The sequence below is a fragment of the Dreissena polymorpha genome, chromosome 1 (assembly GCF_020536995.1).
Source record: "Dreissena polymorpha isolate Duluth1 chromosome 1, UMN_Dpol_1.0, whole genome shotgun sequence".
In the NCBI taxonomy this organism is placed as follows: Eukaryota; Metazoa; Mollusca; class Bivalvia; order Myida; family Dreissenidae; genus Dreissena; species Dreissena polymorpha.
Window position 1 is genome coordinate 193,145,341 of NC_068355.1, and position 16,492 is coordinate 193,161,832.

Consider the following 16,492-nt stretch of genomic DNA (forward strand, 5'->3'; position numbering starts at 1 on the left):
CATTAGCGTTCTTGAGTTACCATCCGGAAACCATTTTACTATTTCGGGTCACTGTGACCTTGACCTTTGATATAGTGACCTGAAAATCAATAGGGTTCATCTGCCAGCTATCATCAATCTACCTAAGACGTTTCATGATCCTAGGCATAAGCGCTCTTGAGTTAACATCCGGAAACCTTTTTACCATTTCGGATCACTGTGACCTTGACCTTTGACCTAGTGACCTGAAAATCAATAGGGGTCATCTGCCAGTCATGGTCAATGTAACTATGAAGTTTCATGATCCTAGGCCTAAGCGTTCTTGAGTTATCATCCGGAAACCATTTTACTATTTCCGGTCACCGTGACCTTGACCTTTGACCTAGTGACCTCAAAATCAATAGGGGTCATCTGCAAGTATTGATCAATGTATCTATGAAGTTTCATGATCCTAGGCCCAAGCGTTCTTGAGTTATCATCCGGAAACCACCTGGTGGACCGACCGACCGACATGTGCAAAGCAATATACCCTCTCTTCTTCGAAGGGGGGCATAATAATAATTGATAATACATATTTATTTTGAAGTATGACAATTTTATTACCAAACAATTTGGATTAGGATTTGATGAAGATACATTTTGCCATTGGACCCAAATATCTTTTGAGAAGTAGTAAAAAGGGTTTGCCACCATGCACAAACATTTTACTTTTGTCTCAAAATTCCACTTATGTAAAAGAAAAAAACCCAAAATACACAAGTAGTCAAGTTTACAGTTTGGCAAATATCTTTGTTTTAATCACACTAGAAGCAATACTTCTGAGTTTAGACTTGACATAAAAATTCAACAGCTGGAAGTACGTCTGGACGGACACAGGTAAATCTACATGCACCAGTCCTACACATCTGTGAACTTTGGGGCATGCTAAAAACATGCACACATCATGAACACTCACCTAAGGTTTGCTCTGCATGATCTTTACAGACCGAGGGTCCTGCACCATGGATATACCAGAATCTTGAGATGATGACTGCCACTGGTTCATGTGCTGTTATGATGTTCGTAGACGGAGGGTTCCACACCATAGAGATGCCAGTAACTCGAGATGATGACTGTTGCTGGTGCAAATGCTTCAAGAACAAGCTCAACGCTTTGATATCCGGGTTTCTGCAATTTAGTATGTCATGTGTCAATTAAGACAACTATTTTTAAGAATTAACTAGCATTTCATAAAAATTATCAAGTATAAAAATGCGGGTCCAACCATGGCAACACAATTAATACTCTCTCAAAAAGATATTAACTTAAAAAAAACTAGAGCTTTGTCACAGATGTGACGAACACCCCCACCTGAAGAGCAGATGAAAATAACTTGAAATAGGGAACACCAGAGCGGATGAAAATAACTTGAAATAGGGAACACCATGCTGAATGTGTAAAACGCACCCATGACCCCTTGACCTAGTTTTTTGCATGGCATGGCCCATGTTCGAATATGGCCTAGAGATCATCTAAATAAAACTTCTGCCCAAGTTTATTTAAGAGGGGATGATAAGTGCTTAAAATGGAGAGCGGAGACCAAACTGAATGTTTAAAACGCATTATGTGACCCCATGACCTAGTGTTTGGACCGGCATGATCCATGTTTGATCATGGCCTAGAGATCATCTATATAAAACGTCTGACCAAGTGTGGTGAAGAGCGGATGATAAGTAATCGAAATAGAGAGCGGACTCCAAACTGAATGTTTAAAACGCACTTATTTACCCCGTGACCTTGTTTTTCGCCCGCATGGCCCATGTTCAAACTTGGCCTAGAGATCATCTAGATACAACTTCTGACCAAGTTTGGTGAAGATTGGATGACAACAACTTGTATAAGAGAGAGGACACTTAATACTGACCGACCCACTAACAGACAGACAGACAAACCGACAGACAGACCGACAAGTTCACTCCTGTATACCCCCCTAAACTAAAAGGTTTGAACATCACGGATCCCTCTTTGTAATTAAATGTTAGTTTAAGAACCATATTAAAAGTTGATATGGAACCTGATTTTGTAAAGAGTGAAAGAGTCAGATATGTTGGTACCTGCTTGTTTGCTGTTGTTGTTGTTGTTGTGGTTTTGAGTTTAATATAACTCTAGATGTTAAATTTTAAATGCAAATTTGAGGGTATAGCTTTGAACTTGTGCACTGTCTTCACATTTCTTTATAAGATAAAGTAGTTTGTGGCTGAACCCTTAAACTTAGATTAGATAAACTGGTCAATTAATTGAAGAGCAGAAACCCCAGTTTGTAGTGGATTTTACCTATTGGGTATTTGTGAAAGCAAAAGGTTTAGGCTATTACAACTGGGTCTCCTGAATGCTTTGACACAGTGGCCAGTTTTGCAATGGCAAGGTGACTTACCTATTGAGATGCAGAGTTTGATAATGTGAACATCGCTCACTGGGCTTGAACTTGTGAGTATAAGGCCTCTGTGAACAGATAGAAAAACCTAAGGGCATCCCAGGAATGTGTCCCTGTAAACCAAATAATTTAATTGCATTCTGAAATGGCATCAGTTATATAAGAAGTAAATCAATGTCGTTTGAGTGATAACAATATTTAAGAAATAAAGTATGTTTGAAGGATCTTGATACAAATGGGCTTTAAACTCAACACTTGATACAAACATAGCCTTCTATATATTGTACACTTGATACAAACATTTTGTGTCCCTCTGGAACTAATATTTATTATTATAATAAGTTATGTGCAACACTAGAAAGGTGGGACGGACATAAGGATGAAAGTAAGGACGAGTAGAATTGCAGACAAGTACACATGTGTACGCCTCCCCCCCACTGAGCCCTTTCAAGGCAATACAAATGGCCACAGGTGGAAGTAACGTACCCAGGATAGTATTTTTCATATACAGTATATATTTTTTAGGAGCCCAATATATTCAAATAAATATATAAAATCATGTTTAATAAGAAAAAAAATGACAAAGAGCCATGAAAAAAAATCCCCACCCTCTGATATTGGAATCATAACAAGGTCATTAACTAGACTTTATTATAGACCTGTCTTCGCGGGCCGCAAAGATGTCAAAAATAGCTTTAATCCAAAGCATCCCTTGATCCTACTATGGGCAATTGGACAACCTTTCAAAAAAAGTTAACTTCAAAAATATCTGTCCAGCCGTTAACTCACAGTCGGTCGAAAACCGAGCAATCTTTCGAGTCCGTTTGTCAACACGAATAAATCTTCTACAAACTTTCAAACAATATTTTTTAGATTTTGCCCCTTAATCGATAGCTCCCGTCCTATTCATTTGAAACAACGAAGCGTGTCAAATAATGCATGCATATGCAACCACTTACCCCTAAAAACTTATTCCAATACAATCAGAATGATAAGTAATTTCCATTTATTCACATTTATTAAAACATCGTTGTTGTTGTTGATTGGATATTTATGTGCCTGGCTCTGTCAGTGTAATTCACTGCTAAGCCGGGTTCAAGAGCGATGGCTACTTTCGTTTTCAAGTAAATCAAATTTAGAGTTAAAACAGTTGTTGCAAAGAAAATATAACATTTTGGAATTAGTTTTTAGGGGTAAGTGGTTGCATATGCATGCATTATTTGACACGCTTCGTTGTTTCAAAGGAATAGGACGCGAGCTATCGATTACGGGGCAAAAACTCAAAAATATTGTTTGAAAGTCTGTAGAAGATTTATTCGGGTTGACAAACGGACTCGAAATATTGCTCGGTTTTTGACCGACTGTGAGTTAACGGCTGGACAGATATTTTTGAAGTTAACTTTTTTTGAAAGGTTGTCCAATTGCCCATAGGAGGATCAATGGATGCTTTTGATTAAAGCTACTTTTGACATTTTTGCGGCCAGCGAAGACAGGTCTATGATAAATTCTTGTTAATGACCTTGTTATGATTCCAATATCAGAGGGTGGGGATTTTTTTTTCATGGCTCTTTGTCAATTTGTTTTCTCATTAAACATGATTTTATATATTTATTTGAATATATTGGGCTCCTAAAAAATAAATAAAAAAAATACTATCCAGGGTATGTTACTTCCACCTGTGCAAATGGCGGCTATTATAAATATTTAACACTTACATAAATGATTTGTTTAAGTTAGCAGCCAGGATAGAGTTTTATCAATATTTAACACAAACTGTTTGAATTAAAATTTGGAGTGAAACACTGCACGTTATAAATAGTTAATTACATGTACATTACCAACCTACATGTACCTTATTGACAAGGTAAACTTGGCCCCTGGCCAAGAAAGTATGGAGCCCCAGGTTCAGAGTGGCTCCACCCTGCGGGTAGGTATAGTTGAGCATTTGCCCCAAGGTCCTGGGCCAGGAAGTGTCACTGGGCGTCTGGGACCAGCTGACCATACAGCCTGTTGTTCAGCTAGGTACCGATCTATGATTGCATAGGTTCCTGTAGGAACAGGCTCTTAAAACAAAATCCAAGAATTTAAATAAACGTTGAAAATAAATGACGAAAAGACTTTTAAAATGAGCTGAAGGCTTTTACATAATTATTTTACTAAAATTAAATATAATTTAACAATTCTATTAAAGCAGATTTTTATGCAAGGATAAACTTTTGGTTCAGGGGCTTAATTTTGGTCGAAATTATACAAAACTTAATGCCCTTACCGTCTATGATTAAAATTGATATCAGATCAAGTGCTATTTGCATTTTATTTACTAAGTGTGATCAATGTAAAAGCACATAATTCCCATTTTATGCTAGGAACTTTTCAGGCACATAAAATACTGATGTAAAGTGAAGTATACGAGTCTCATTCTGGGAAAATAGGGCTTAATGTATGTGCAGTCTGCACAGGCTAATCTGGGATGACACTTTAATAGGACTTAATGTATGCGCAGTCTGAACAGGCTAATCTGAGATGACACTTTAATAAGACTATGACACTTTAATAGGACTTTATGTATGTGCAGTCTGCACAGGCTAATCTGGGATGACACTTTAAGCACATACATGAAGCCCCATATCCCAGAACACCCATAAGATACTACTTATTTTTCTTGTTGCTGCTGCTGCGACTGGGCCATGGACAGAGATGGAGCGAGTCCTGATGCCGAAGTCGCCACCCCAAACCCGAGAATTGCCAACAACAACTGTTGTTGAATGGCGTCAATCGCAAACTGCTCTCCAGGCCTAAGGTTCACATTATTCGAGAACAACATAATGAGGTCAGTCACATTAACGGACGTGTCACGCAATGCCTGCTCTACCTGTTGGATCAAATTGTTTCAGTTTGAGCGACTTGTCCGGCCTAATTTGTCGACGCCCATCATCCAATTGTTGCTAAGCGACATCGATGCTGAGACGGAAGTCGAACTCACCAAGGCTCTGTTGGAAGTGTTGATGAAGCCAACATGGGAGGAGATATTGATAGGAGGCTTGGTAGTCTGACGCAAGATGTCTTCGTGCTGAATTTCTTAATAACGTAGAATCAATTTTTACGCGCACCAACTTGAAATTGGAATTTTTGGTTTTGTAGCAAGGTGTTATACATGTGTTGTGTATTTATTTTTTGTAAATCAAAAACAGGCATAACTTGATCAATTTAGAATGTGAGATAGTACACCTTTAATTGTGTGACTATAGAACTTTAAATTTGAGACTACATAATTTTAAATGTGATACTCAGCAATTTAAAATGTGAGACAACACAACTTTAAATGTTACAATCTACGTACTAGTATTTAAGTGTGAGTCTGCACACCTTTAAATGTGAAAGTTTATGACTTATACCTGAGACTTAACAACTTTAAATGTGTGACGATACAACTGTATGGCATTTAATAAGAAACAATAGATGTGAGTTCAAAATAGTAATTAAACTTAGTGAAATAAGCAAACTAGAGCTTTGTCACAGATGTGACAAAAACCCCCACAAGCCCCATTGATACATAATATTTTGCATGTCGTCTTTACAAAAACAGCGGGCACCATGCTCAATTTTTAAAATGCACTAAGTGACCCCTTGACCTAGTTTTTCACCCAGAAAGGCCCATGTTCTAACTTGGCCTTAAGATCATCTCCATAAAACTTCAGACCAAGTTTGGTGAAGATCGGATGTAAACTACTTGAATTAGAGAGCGGACAACATGCTGAATGTTAAAAATGCACAAAGTGACCCGGTGACCTAGTTTTTAAGGCCCGGAATGGCCCATGTTCAAACTTGTCCTAGAGATTATTTAGAAAAAACTTGTGACCAAGTTTGGTGAGGATTGGATGAAAACTACTTGAATTAGAGAGCGGACAACATGCAGAATGTTAAAAACGCACCAAGTGACCCCGTGCCCTAGTTTTTAACCCGACAAGGCCCATGTTCGAACTTGGCCTAGACATCATGTAGATACAACTTCTGACCAAGTTTGGTGAAGATCGGATGAAAACTATTTGAATTAGAGAGCGGACACTTAATACGGACCGACAGACAGGCCGAAAGACCGACAGACAAGTTCACTCCTATATTCCCCCCTAAACTTCGCCTGTTATTCTGATAAAAAACTTTTATATGTGCTATAACTAGGGACTAGCTTTGTGCAGAGTTTATTTTAACCATTTTTGGATTGGGACAATTCGTAAAAAATCATAGTGTTTTGAATTTAATTGGGAAAATGGTTGTAGATTTTGCTAAACATAATTTAAAAAAATAGAATAAGTGCACAAAGGTTCAACTTATAGAGCTGCATAAGGAAACAAACTCAATTTGTAACCTATTAAAACATTGTTTGGGGTCAAATCTTGAATTGAGAACTTTAGCCAGTAATTATGGAAAAAATAAACTGTTTAAGATTAGGAATGGGACTCAATTTTGGCCCCAATTTCGACAAAATGAATAACACTGTATGATCTTACCTGAAGCTCAAGAAGCTGAGCTGATATGCTGGCCTCGGGATATTGCCAAAGGCTGAATTTGAGTTCTGATTAATTCAATGTTGCAACCTATCAAAACATTCTTTTTCATCCAGGAAACCATGAATTGAGAACTTAAGCCAGTAATCATGGATATAGACTTTTTGAGATGAGAATTGGGCTGAATTTCGGCCCCTATTTCAACAAAATAATTAACACGTAAGGTCTCACCTGAAGCTCAAGAAGCTGATATGACATGCTGGCCTTGCTGATATTGATAAGAGCCGAGTTTGAGTTCTGCTTTCTTCAGGTTGAGAGTCGAAGGGCGTACTGGACCACACAACAAAACTGCTGTTATTTTTCAAAGCCTTCTCTTGCATCAATTCAATGCGAGGCCTTTTAGGCTTGGAGTGCTAAGTCCTCATACCAAAACCAGACATGTTCACTTTAAGCACCTTGTTCACAATAGTGGGCGTAATTCGGGCTGTGGCACACCCCATGGATGTATGGATCTCTTAGTGTTTACAACAAGGTCTTTACTGCCTTTCTGTGTAATCATGGATGTATTGTGCTCTGGGTGTTTACAACCAAGTCTTTACTGTCTTTCTGTGTCAGCATGGATTTATCGTGCTTTGGGTGTTCACAGCATAGTCATGACTGCCTTTCTGTTTCCGCATGGATGTATTGTGCTCTGTGTTCACAGCCAAGTAATTACTGCCTTTCTGTGTCAGCATGGGTGTATCGTGTTCTGTGTTCACAACCAAGTCATTACTGTCTTTCTGAGTCAACATTGATGTATTGTGCTCTGGGTGTTTACAACCAAGTCATTACTGCCTTTCTGTGTCAGCATGGATGTATTGTGCTCTGGGTGTTCACAGCGTAGTCATTACTGCCTTTCTGTGTCAGCATGGATTTATCTTGCTCTGGGAGTTCACAGCATAATCATTACTGCCTTTCTGTGTCAGCATGGATATATCTTGCTCTGGGTGTTCACAGCATAGTCATTACTTCCTTTCTGTGTCAGCATGGATGTAGCGTGCTCTGGGTGTTCACAGCATAGTCATTACTGCCTTTCTGTGTCAGCATGGATGTATTGTGCTCTGGGTGTTTACATCATAGTCATTACTTCCTTTCTGTGTCAGCATGGATGTAGCTTGCTCTGGGTGTTCACAGCATAGTCATTACTGCCTTTTTGTGTCAGCATGGATATATCTTGCTCTGGGTGTTCACAGCATAGTCATTACTACCTTTCTGTGTCAGCATAGATATATCTTGCTCTGGGTGTTCACAGCATAGTCATTACTGCCTTTCTGTGTCAGCATGGATGTAGCATGCTCTGGGTATTCACAACCAAGTCATTACTGCATTTCTTTGTCAGCAAGGATGTAGCGTGCTCTGGGTTTTCACCACCAAGTCATTACTGCCTTTTTGTGTCAGCATGGATGTATCGTGCTCTGGGTATTCACAACCAAGTCATTACTGCCTTTCTTTGTCGGTAACATTGCCAAAAGTCCGTTCTATTATGATATTTTGGCCGCTGAGAGGACAATCTGGGGCAGTCCGTAACCCTATTGTCGTCCAAACTATCAACAGCAGAAGCATCCCACTAGGAAAGCTTACGCTTTTATTGTTCCTTGATTTTCTCCCGTCCAATTTCTGTTTGTCCCATAAAGATTGGAACAAGTTATTGAACTTTTTATTCTTCAGGATATTTGTTGTGATGTCCAACAGCAACAACTGACTGTTAGCGTTACCATAACTACAGCTATAACTTTTCGTGTTTGTAAAACTCGTCCCTCTCAGGCCCACGCGGAACTCTAGCTTAACAGAACTACCCAGGCTTATGTGTGGACAACTTGACGTGGGCATTGTGTTTGTTCAGACCAGAATCATGCTCAGAATTTTCTGCAGAACGGAGTTGTTCAACGATGCTGACTTTTTGAGTCAGGAGGTCAAGGGGGAGGAGTTAGAAGTCAGGGGAGGGGAAGGGTCGTTCTGGATTGGGGCTCCTGCAGGCGGGACTCGTGCGGTTGCTGGGCCAACTCGATATCAATGCTGGTGCTCTGCTGAAAACAACAACAACACAGTGGGTGATAGGAACTTGTAACAAATTATATTATTATCTATATCTATAACAAACTATGCCTCTTGACAGGTTGTGAAGGTTTTCAACAACATGAATTTCTAATCTGGCATTTTATTGGTTCCTTGTTTTTAATAGCATGAAAATAAATACAATTAAGTCATTTTGTATTAAAACAAGAAAAGTGTTGGCTAATGCTATACTTATCTGTACATTTATATCTATTATCTTTACTCCATTTTCAGAGATGTATTTTCATAAGCCAATATGCCGATCACTAATGTCAGAAAGTGTCGTCCCAGATTAGCATGTGAAATTCACATAAGCTAATAAGGGAGGGTACTTTCTGACTAGACTGGATTTTCATAAAGAGGATTATTTGTTCAATGAAAAATACCTTTAAGAGGAAAGTGTTGTCCATGATTAGCCTGTGTGGACTGCACAGGCTAATCTGTGACAACAATTTAAGCACATGCATTAGGCCCCATTTTTCCACATCACAGCTTATTTATCTATTAGCCAATTTTTTGCTGCATAACAAAAAGAAGGAAAACCATCTGGTTTAAAATTTTATATTTTTTAATTGTACTTATTCTATTTATCACATTACTTTTAAAATGCCATTAGATATGTTTTATTGTTAATATATATTTCAATAAATGAGAGGCAACAATATTAATATTTGGTTTAAACCTATTTATTTTAGCTTGATTGCATCGAAAGCCTAAGGCTTATATAAACGCTCTCGAGTCCGTTTCCTGGGCCTAGAACCAGTACTTGGTGTCTTTGGGGAAGATCTAAAGAACGCTCCCACGGTGGGGATCAAACCCGTGACCTCCCGGTCGCTAGGCGGACACCATATCCATTACACCACAGCGACCTATAATATTAATATTAATATTTAAAAATAATATTAATGTCTCACCAACGTTGCAAAAAACACACACACACATTTTATTTTACCATGCCTTTACAGATCTTTGATGGTTAAAATATGTTTAAATTCACACTAGAAAACAGTTTTAAAGTCAATCAACATGTAAGTTGTAAGACATAAAATAATAAATATAACATTAAACAACTGAAGGGCAACAACTCACTGCTGGTGCAGATCTACAGTTCTCTCCCTTGTTAGTTTCAGCTAAAATGTCCTTCATGTTGCAATACAAGGACATGGAAAGGCTGTGTCACCCTCACATCGCTGGACTTTGATTTGGCTGAGCCTTTCACTACTCCGTTGTCTTCTGTGCTTAGCAGTTGCTGTAACATTGAGAAAACCAATATGAAGTCTTTTGAAATAGTAAATTATTAATACACCAGCAATTTTTTTGCCAAATTGAAAAAAGTATCTGTACCACACCAATGAGGAAAATTAGCGTAATAATATCAAACATCGGGAAAATTCTATCTTTTAATTTGGGAATTATAGGTCTTCTTAAATGCATGGAACTTAATAGCAAAAATCCAATCAAAATATATTCTTTGACATGCGTTTTTGTTGAAATGTTCAGTTTCAGTGCTCATTTTATTAGTCCACTTGCATATAAGGAAGTGCCTATTACGTGTACTTTATAAAGATGAAAAGAAAAGGCTTTTTTTCACATACACCTTGAAGTAAAAATTATGTTACAGGCCATTTGCCCTTAATAACTATCATATTACAATACTAGTTTGCCTGTACTTTGTTGACGCCTATAAATCTATATTTTCAAAGTTACCAATAACAAAACAATATTTTGTCCAAGTTATTTTAAACATTAACTGTGTTTGATATGATATTTTGTGAACAAAATACAGCTCAAAATTTTCAATTTTGTGAAAAATGAGTAGCCAACTCTTAAAATGGCAAACAATGTTAAATTGGGAAATTGTGAGCTACTATTAGAATTGCTCAATATGTATGTTAAATTTGCATTTATATGTACACCGATGTCTCAATTACCAGTTTTTAATCATAGTGGTTTTATACCATATTTGTTCTAATCAGAATTTACAAATACCAACAGACTGGAAGCAGACTGAACTTGAGCCATATTCCGGACAACTGGGCTTAATGAATATGTATAGGACCACATTTGCCTGTGCAGTCCACACAGGCTAACTTGAGACTACACTTTCCACCAGGACATGATTTTTGTTTAGAAATAATTTCTTTAAAGGGAAAATTTCCTCAAAAATGGAAAGCATTATCCCTGATAATTCTGAGTGCGCACTGCACAGGCTAATCTGTGGATGGTACATAACATGCATTAAGCATCCTTTTCCCATAACAAGGCTCACCTGGTATCATCTTGTACAACTCTGTAACAGACAGTAGGCGGATTTAATTTGAGCCTCATTCCGAGAAAACAGGGCTTTATAAATTGTGCACTCAGTGTCTGCCCAGATAAGCCTATACAGCCACACAGGCTTATCAGGGACAGCACTTTCCGCTAGACAAATTTCTTTTACTTTACCTTCAATTGGGAATTTTAGAAAGTTGCTTGGGAAAAATACATAGTTCCAGCATTTGATATGGGGCTTATTTTGGCCCCTATAATTGACAAAAAAAAACGATAACACAGTATACACATAAAGAATGTAACAGCTCCTTGCAAACAGGCTCTATAGAACCAAGGCATTCAAAGCTTAACTAAATATCTCACAACTTCATACAAACTCAAGACTGTAAACATGATACATAAAAGAAAAGACACAATTTTAACTTCTATGAAATCATATCATATTCTTGTCCACTTCATATTTAGCATTTTTAATACAGAGGTAACACTGTAAAACCATTATTATGCATTTGGGGCTATTTTTTGTTGATTTTAAGGTTTTACCGATCCACAAATTTATCACAAACACACGGGAAATGAACTGACACAAATTCCTCATTTATTTTTCCAAACTGAGGAATCCCCACATTAACTAATAATATGTCCATGAAATACTTTTGTAACCACCAAAATTTGATGAGGAGGAATATCAATGATTTTGCAATATACAAAAAATTTAAGAGGATATTTTACCATATGTAATATACAAACAATTACAAACAATTTAAGAGGATATTTTACCATATTTACAATATACAAACAATTTAATAGGATATTTTACCTGATGTAAATTCATTATGTTCTTTACCACCTCATCTTTTTGCATTCTTAATAAACAGAAAATACACAAGACGGCGCGTTCCTGGTGAATTTATGGGTCTGTAAAACAGACCCATACCCAAAGCATTTTATTTGTTTTTAAATAAGTGCCTTACATGTATTAAAATTACAGTGCTTTCAACAGGAATTTTTTCAGACGCCCCGGGACCATGGGGGGGGGGGGAGGGCTGCACCCTACATATGTGGGTTTGTTTTTTTTCAGAGTGAAATGATGTTATGACGGTGCGTTATGACTCTTCAAGAAAAAACAGCAATAAAGTCATTAATAACGAGATTTAACAAAAACTGTTTTAACCCTTTTCTGCATAGATACCCATAATCGCTTCTCAATTGATTCCTTAATACATCCATATGAAACCATACTTTTCATCTATTACTGCCAACTTACTACTTTTACCGTTGCTACTCATTACCCGATACTCCCGAATATTCCATTATTAAAAGGACGTTCTGATAAAAATTAACGATAAAAGTGCTCAAAATTTCCAATAAACACAAACATTCACCATTCGTTGTCAAATTTTGGCATATATGTTACTGTGTAAAGATGTGATAAAAACGTCCAATCGGGGCGTTTTTTCCACTAAACACGCCTAAATTGCCTGACGTGATGTTCCCGTTTTTATGCATTATAATTTTTATATCTCAATCAAATTTCACTTAGATCTATAAAAGTATATAACTATCATAAAATGATTTTATTCATATAATTTGATATATTAGAAAGAATGATATTAAATTAGTTTTTCCCAAATCAATTGACTTTTCACAGGAAAATATTCCAAACCCACAATGGCATTTTTTCCCAAAATGACAAAGAAAAGGTCTGACAAAGGGTCTATGTTACCTTCTGCGTATTCAGGTCATCCTTGTCCACCACATCCTCAGCATCGTTGACTCAGCAGCGACTGTAGCAGCAGAATAGCTTGATGTATTTCTTGTATGTATATTATGGACTCAAACAAATTTATAAAAAATGTAATTAACACACACACGTTTATATAAATATAATTAAAATCAATAACAAATGTTCAACAGCATAAAACATGGCAAATTAATAAATATTACATCAAGTGTTACCTTTCTGTAAACATTGCGTACAATATCAATATATACTCCCCCAAAGATTACTTAAACAATTTCATATTTTATAAAAAAAGTATACATCCATGTACATTTCTTACATGGCATCATAGTGTTTATAGAAATGAAAGTCTAAAAATAGCCTCAGTTGCTATGTACATGTGCATCTATGTAGAAATATTACATGTTCAGTTGAAATTGTTTGTTTTTTTCATGCAAGAACTTTAGTTTATAAGAACTAAATTTTAGGACCATAATGACACAAACATTATGGCAACATAACATAATATGCATTATATCTAATGTTCAAACAAAAACCCTCACATTGTGTAATCGGATAACAATACATATTTGTATCTTAAACTACACACTTAATTTTGTATTGTAACATCACACACTACTATGTTGGTATGCTAAACAACACATTGTCATTGAAATACTAATCACTAATTACAACAACTAATGCTTACATGTTCACACTATTCCACTCTGAACACCAGGATGTTGTCCCCCCACTGTCCCACAATGATGGAGGATGTGGTGCTGCAGTAGCAGACTGACCGTGGGTACCTCACTCCATCTCCCCAAGTAGCAAGATTAGCCAGCTTACTCTTCCCCTCCCAGCCCACCTGTAGTACAGTGTCGGACAGCTCTCCACAGACCAGCACCTGGCCTGCAGGGGTCACATGTAGACCATTTGGGCCATATAGTGCTGGGTCTGTGTATGTAGCCAGGAGTGTGCCATCCCTGGCCAGGGTGAGAAGCTTGTTGTGCGGGTAGTAGCTGGTGATGTACAGCCTGTCTCCTGTGGGAGTCACAGCACACTTGTATACTGCTAAACAGAGTAACATCAAGATATTGAATTACTATCAATGTTAAATAATCTTATTAAACATACTGCAGTGATATTGTATTACGTATATGTTGCTATAAAGAGGCCTTTACACATCTAAAATATATGCATACATTTCAATGATTCAATAGTTAAGCGTGACAATAAACTTAAGTAGCAGAGCTATTTAGTTAACGTTTGACATGTTGAAATGCGACTGTTGAGTAAGATATGAATTGAAGCAAAACAAGTACACAGATGGAAACAATTACACATACTGAAACAATTGAACAGTTCTATCAACAGGTAAACATATTGTACATGTACAATCATTTAACAACCACAAAATTAAGACCAGGTCAGAAAGTGTCTCTCTCCCAGGAACTCAGTTTCTATTTATAGACATGCCATGTAGTTACTGTCAAAATACTTCATTACTCATGTTTATAAATCAATATTTCTGAATCTTGTTTTGGCTACAATGTACTGTAGCATTCAAAGGGCACATATGAATTAAAGAACAATTTTTTTATAATACATCAGCAGGTTTTTTGCTATTACATCTGACTTTTATTTTATTATCATCTCACAAAGTATGTAACTATAATTTATATTATTTTTTCAAAATAACAAGATAAAGGCCTAATGGGTCAATATTTGTTGATTAAAAAAATAAATCCCAACTCGGTTCATTTAGTCAATAAAAATTCCCAAATTTGTCATTGTATGAATTTAAAATAACACAATATGACTAGACTCCTTTTCCCACAATGGCTAGACAAATCCCTGTACATAATACACATGTTATCAGGATGGATTCACCATGATTCTTACCTGTCCAATCAGCTGATCTATCTTGGTAGAGACTGCAGATCAGTTTGCCACTCAATGTGTATTTGTACAGTTCTTGACCAGAGGTGACAAAAAGGTCTCCTTGGTGATGGGTAATACATGTACATTCATGTTGTAACTGAAACTTCCTGCCAGAAACAAGCTTTCCCTGGTTGACAGTGATAAACTGGACCTCATGTATCTTGCTATCATGGTCATTCACAGCCACTGCAACCTCACTGGATGTGATCAAACATATGTCCCATGGCCCAGCAGTCACATCCCAGTGATTCACCACCTGGTACTGCTGGTTCAGCAGCTTGATCCTCTTATTCTTCAAGTCTGCGACCAGCACCTGCCCATCAGTCAGAACACATATGCCTGCAATACTACATTCATATGAATCACTTGGTATTCTCACATTGTGCACAGACTTCCGCTGGACGTTAAACGCCTTGCCTGACTTTCCTAGCAGAGTCAATGCCTGCTGTATTATATGCTTACATTTTATGCTGGCTATAAGACAGAGCTCCTTATTATCTCCAATTTTCTGAACAAGTTCATGGAATTGTGACAAGTCATTGTGAAGAGTGGTGCATTTATGAATAGAACTTGTAACTGACTCTTTAATACTTATAACTTCATCTTTCATCTCGTTAAGTTCCTTCGCAGTAATATTATCAAATTCATTCACAATAGAGAGAACACTCCTACACATCTCTTCTTTTAAATATTGCTCATTTCCGCCTGATGTACCCACAGAACTATTATCACATTCATCTATATAAGTATTTAAATTGCCAAGCATTTGCTCTATCATAACTGCACTATGTTCCTTGTATGTTCTCTGCAATGACTGAATGCTGGCCTTCTGACTGATTTGCAGGGTTTTAATTTCCCCCAGGACAGTTTCCAGCTCCACTGACAGCCCCTCTAGGCCTGTGGGCTGCGAGTTGGTCAGCTCCGAAATCTGGGTCACTTTACTGCACTGGCTGAAATAAACAATTCATACATGTACATACTAAGGAATAGTAAGTGATATTATGTAATGCTTCAAACAAGTATAAAGTGTCAAATAAAAACATACATGGACAATAAATTAACGCTTCTTGGGCTTAACCCTTAAAGCGCTGGAGCTGAATTTTAAAGGCCTTTGCAAACAGTTTGGATCCAGATGAGACGCCACAGAACGTGGCGTCTCATCAGGATCCAAACTGTTTGCTATTCTGATAGTATTCTTTGAAAAAAATGAAGAAAATGCTTATTTTACAAATTCAGCAGACGACATTTTAGCAGACGACAAATTTCCCAGCATTCAAAGGGTTAATATGGAGGTATATAGATTTGCACTTTTCCATCCATCTGCGTGACTTTTCTGGCTTATATAACTCAACATGTATTCCTGCAACTTTAAAGTACAGTAACCAGGCATGTGAGCTAATGCACACCTCTATATGTTGTTTCTGTTGTTTTCATCATAATTGTAGTAATGTCTCATATTTATACATAAATGACATTTTAAAATATGTGTAGAGTGTAAAATAATCAGTATTGCTTGCTACAAGAGGACTAACACTTTACATAAATATTTATCATTGTGTAATT

The 16,492-nt window shown here is 37.1% G+C and overlaps 1 protein-coding gene across 10 annotated transcripts in view; it reads right to left on the bottom strand.

Moving 5' to 3' along the window:
• LOC127864385 (uncharacterized) overlaps positions 1–16,492 on the bottom strand; it is a 186,464-nt gene that overhangs the window by 3,632 nt on the left and 166,340 nt on the right. For 2 of the 10 annotated variants that reach the window (XR_008041840.1, XR_008041839.1), the window contains exons 2-7: positions 10,081–10,240; positions 7,129–8,963; positions 5,265–5,470; positions 4,235–4,455; positions 2,393–2,505; positions 935–1,146 (exon numbers count right to left, since the gene is read on the bottom strand). Coding sequence is in view for 7 of the 10 variants with exons in the window: in XM_052404040.1 (XP_052260000.1) it covers positions 13,704–14,056; positions 14,891–15,879 (1,342 nt within the window). In the remaining 3 variants the exon portion in view is untranslated. Of the gene's footprint in view, positions 1–934; positions 1,147–2,392; positions 2,506–4,234; positions 4,456–5,264; positions 5,506–7,128; positions 8,964–10,080; positions 10,241–12,988; positions 13,050–13,694; positions 14,057–14,890; positions 15,880–16,492 lie in introns of all 10 variants that reach the window. The other 8 variants (XM_052404040.1, XM_052404041.1, XM_052404037.1 and 5 more) reach the window with 8 other exon arrangements.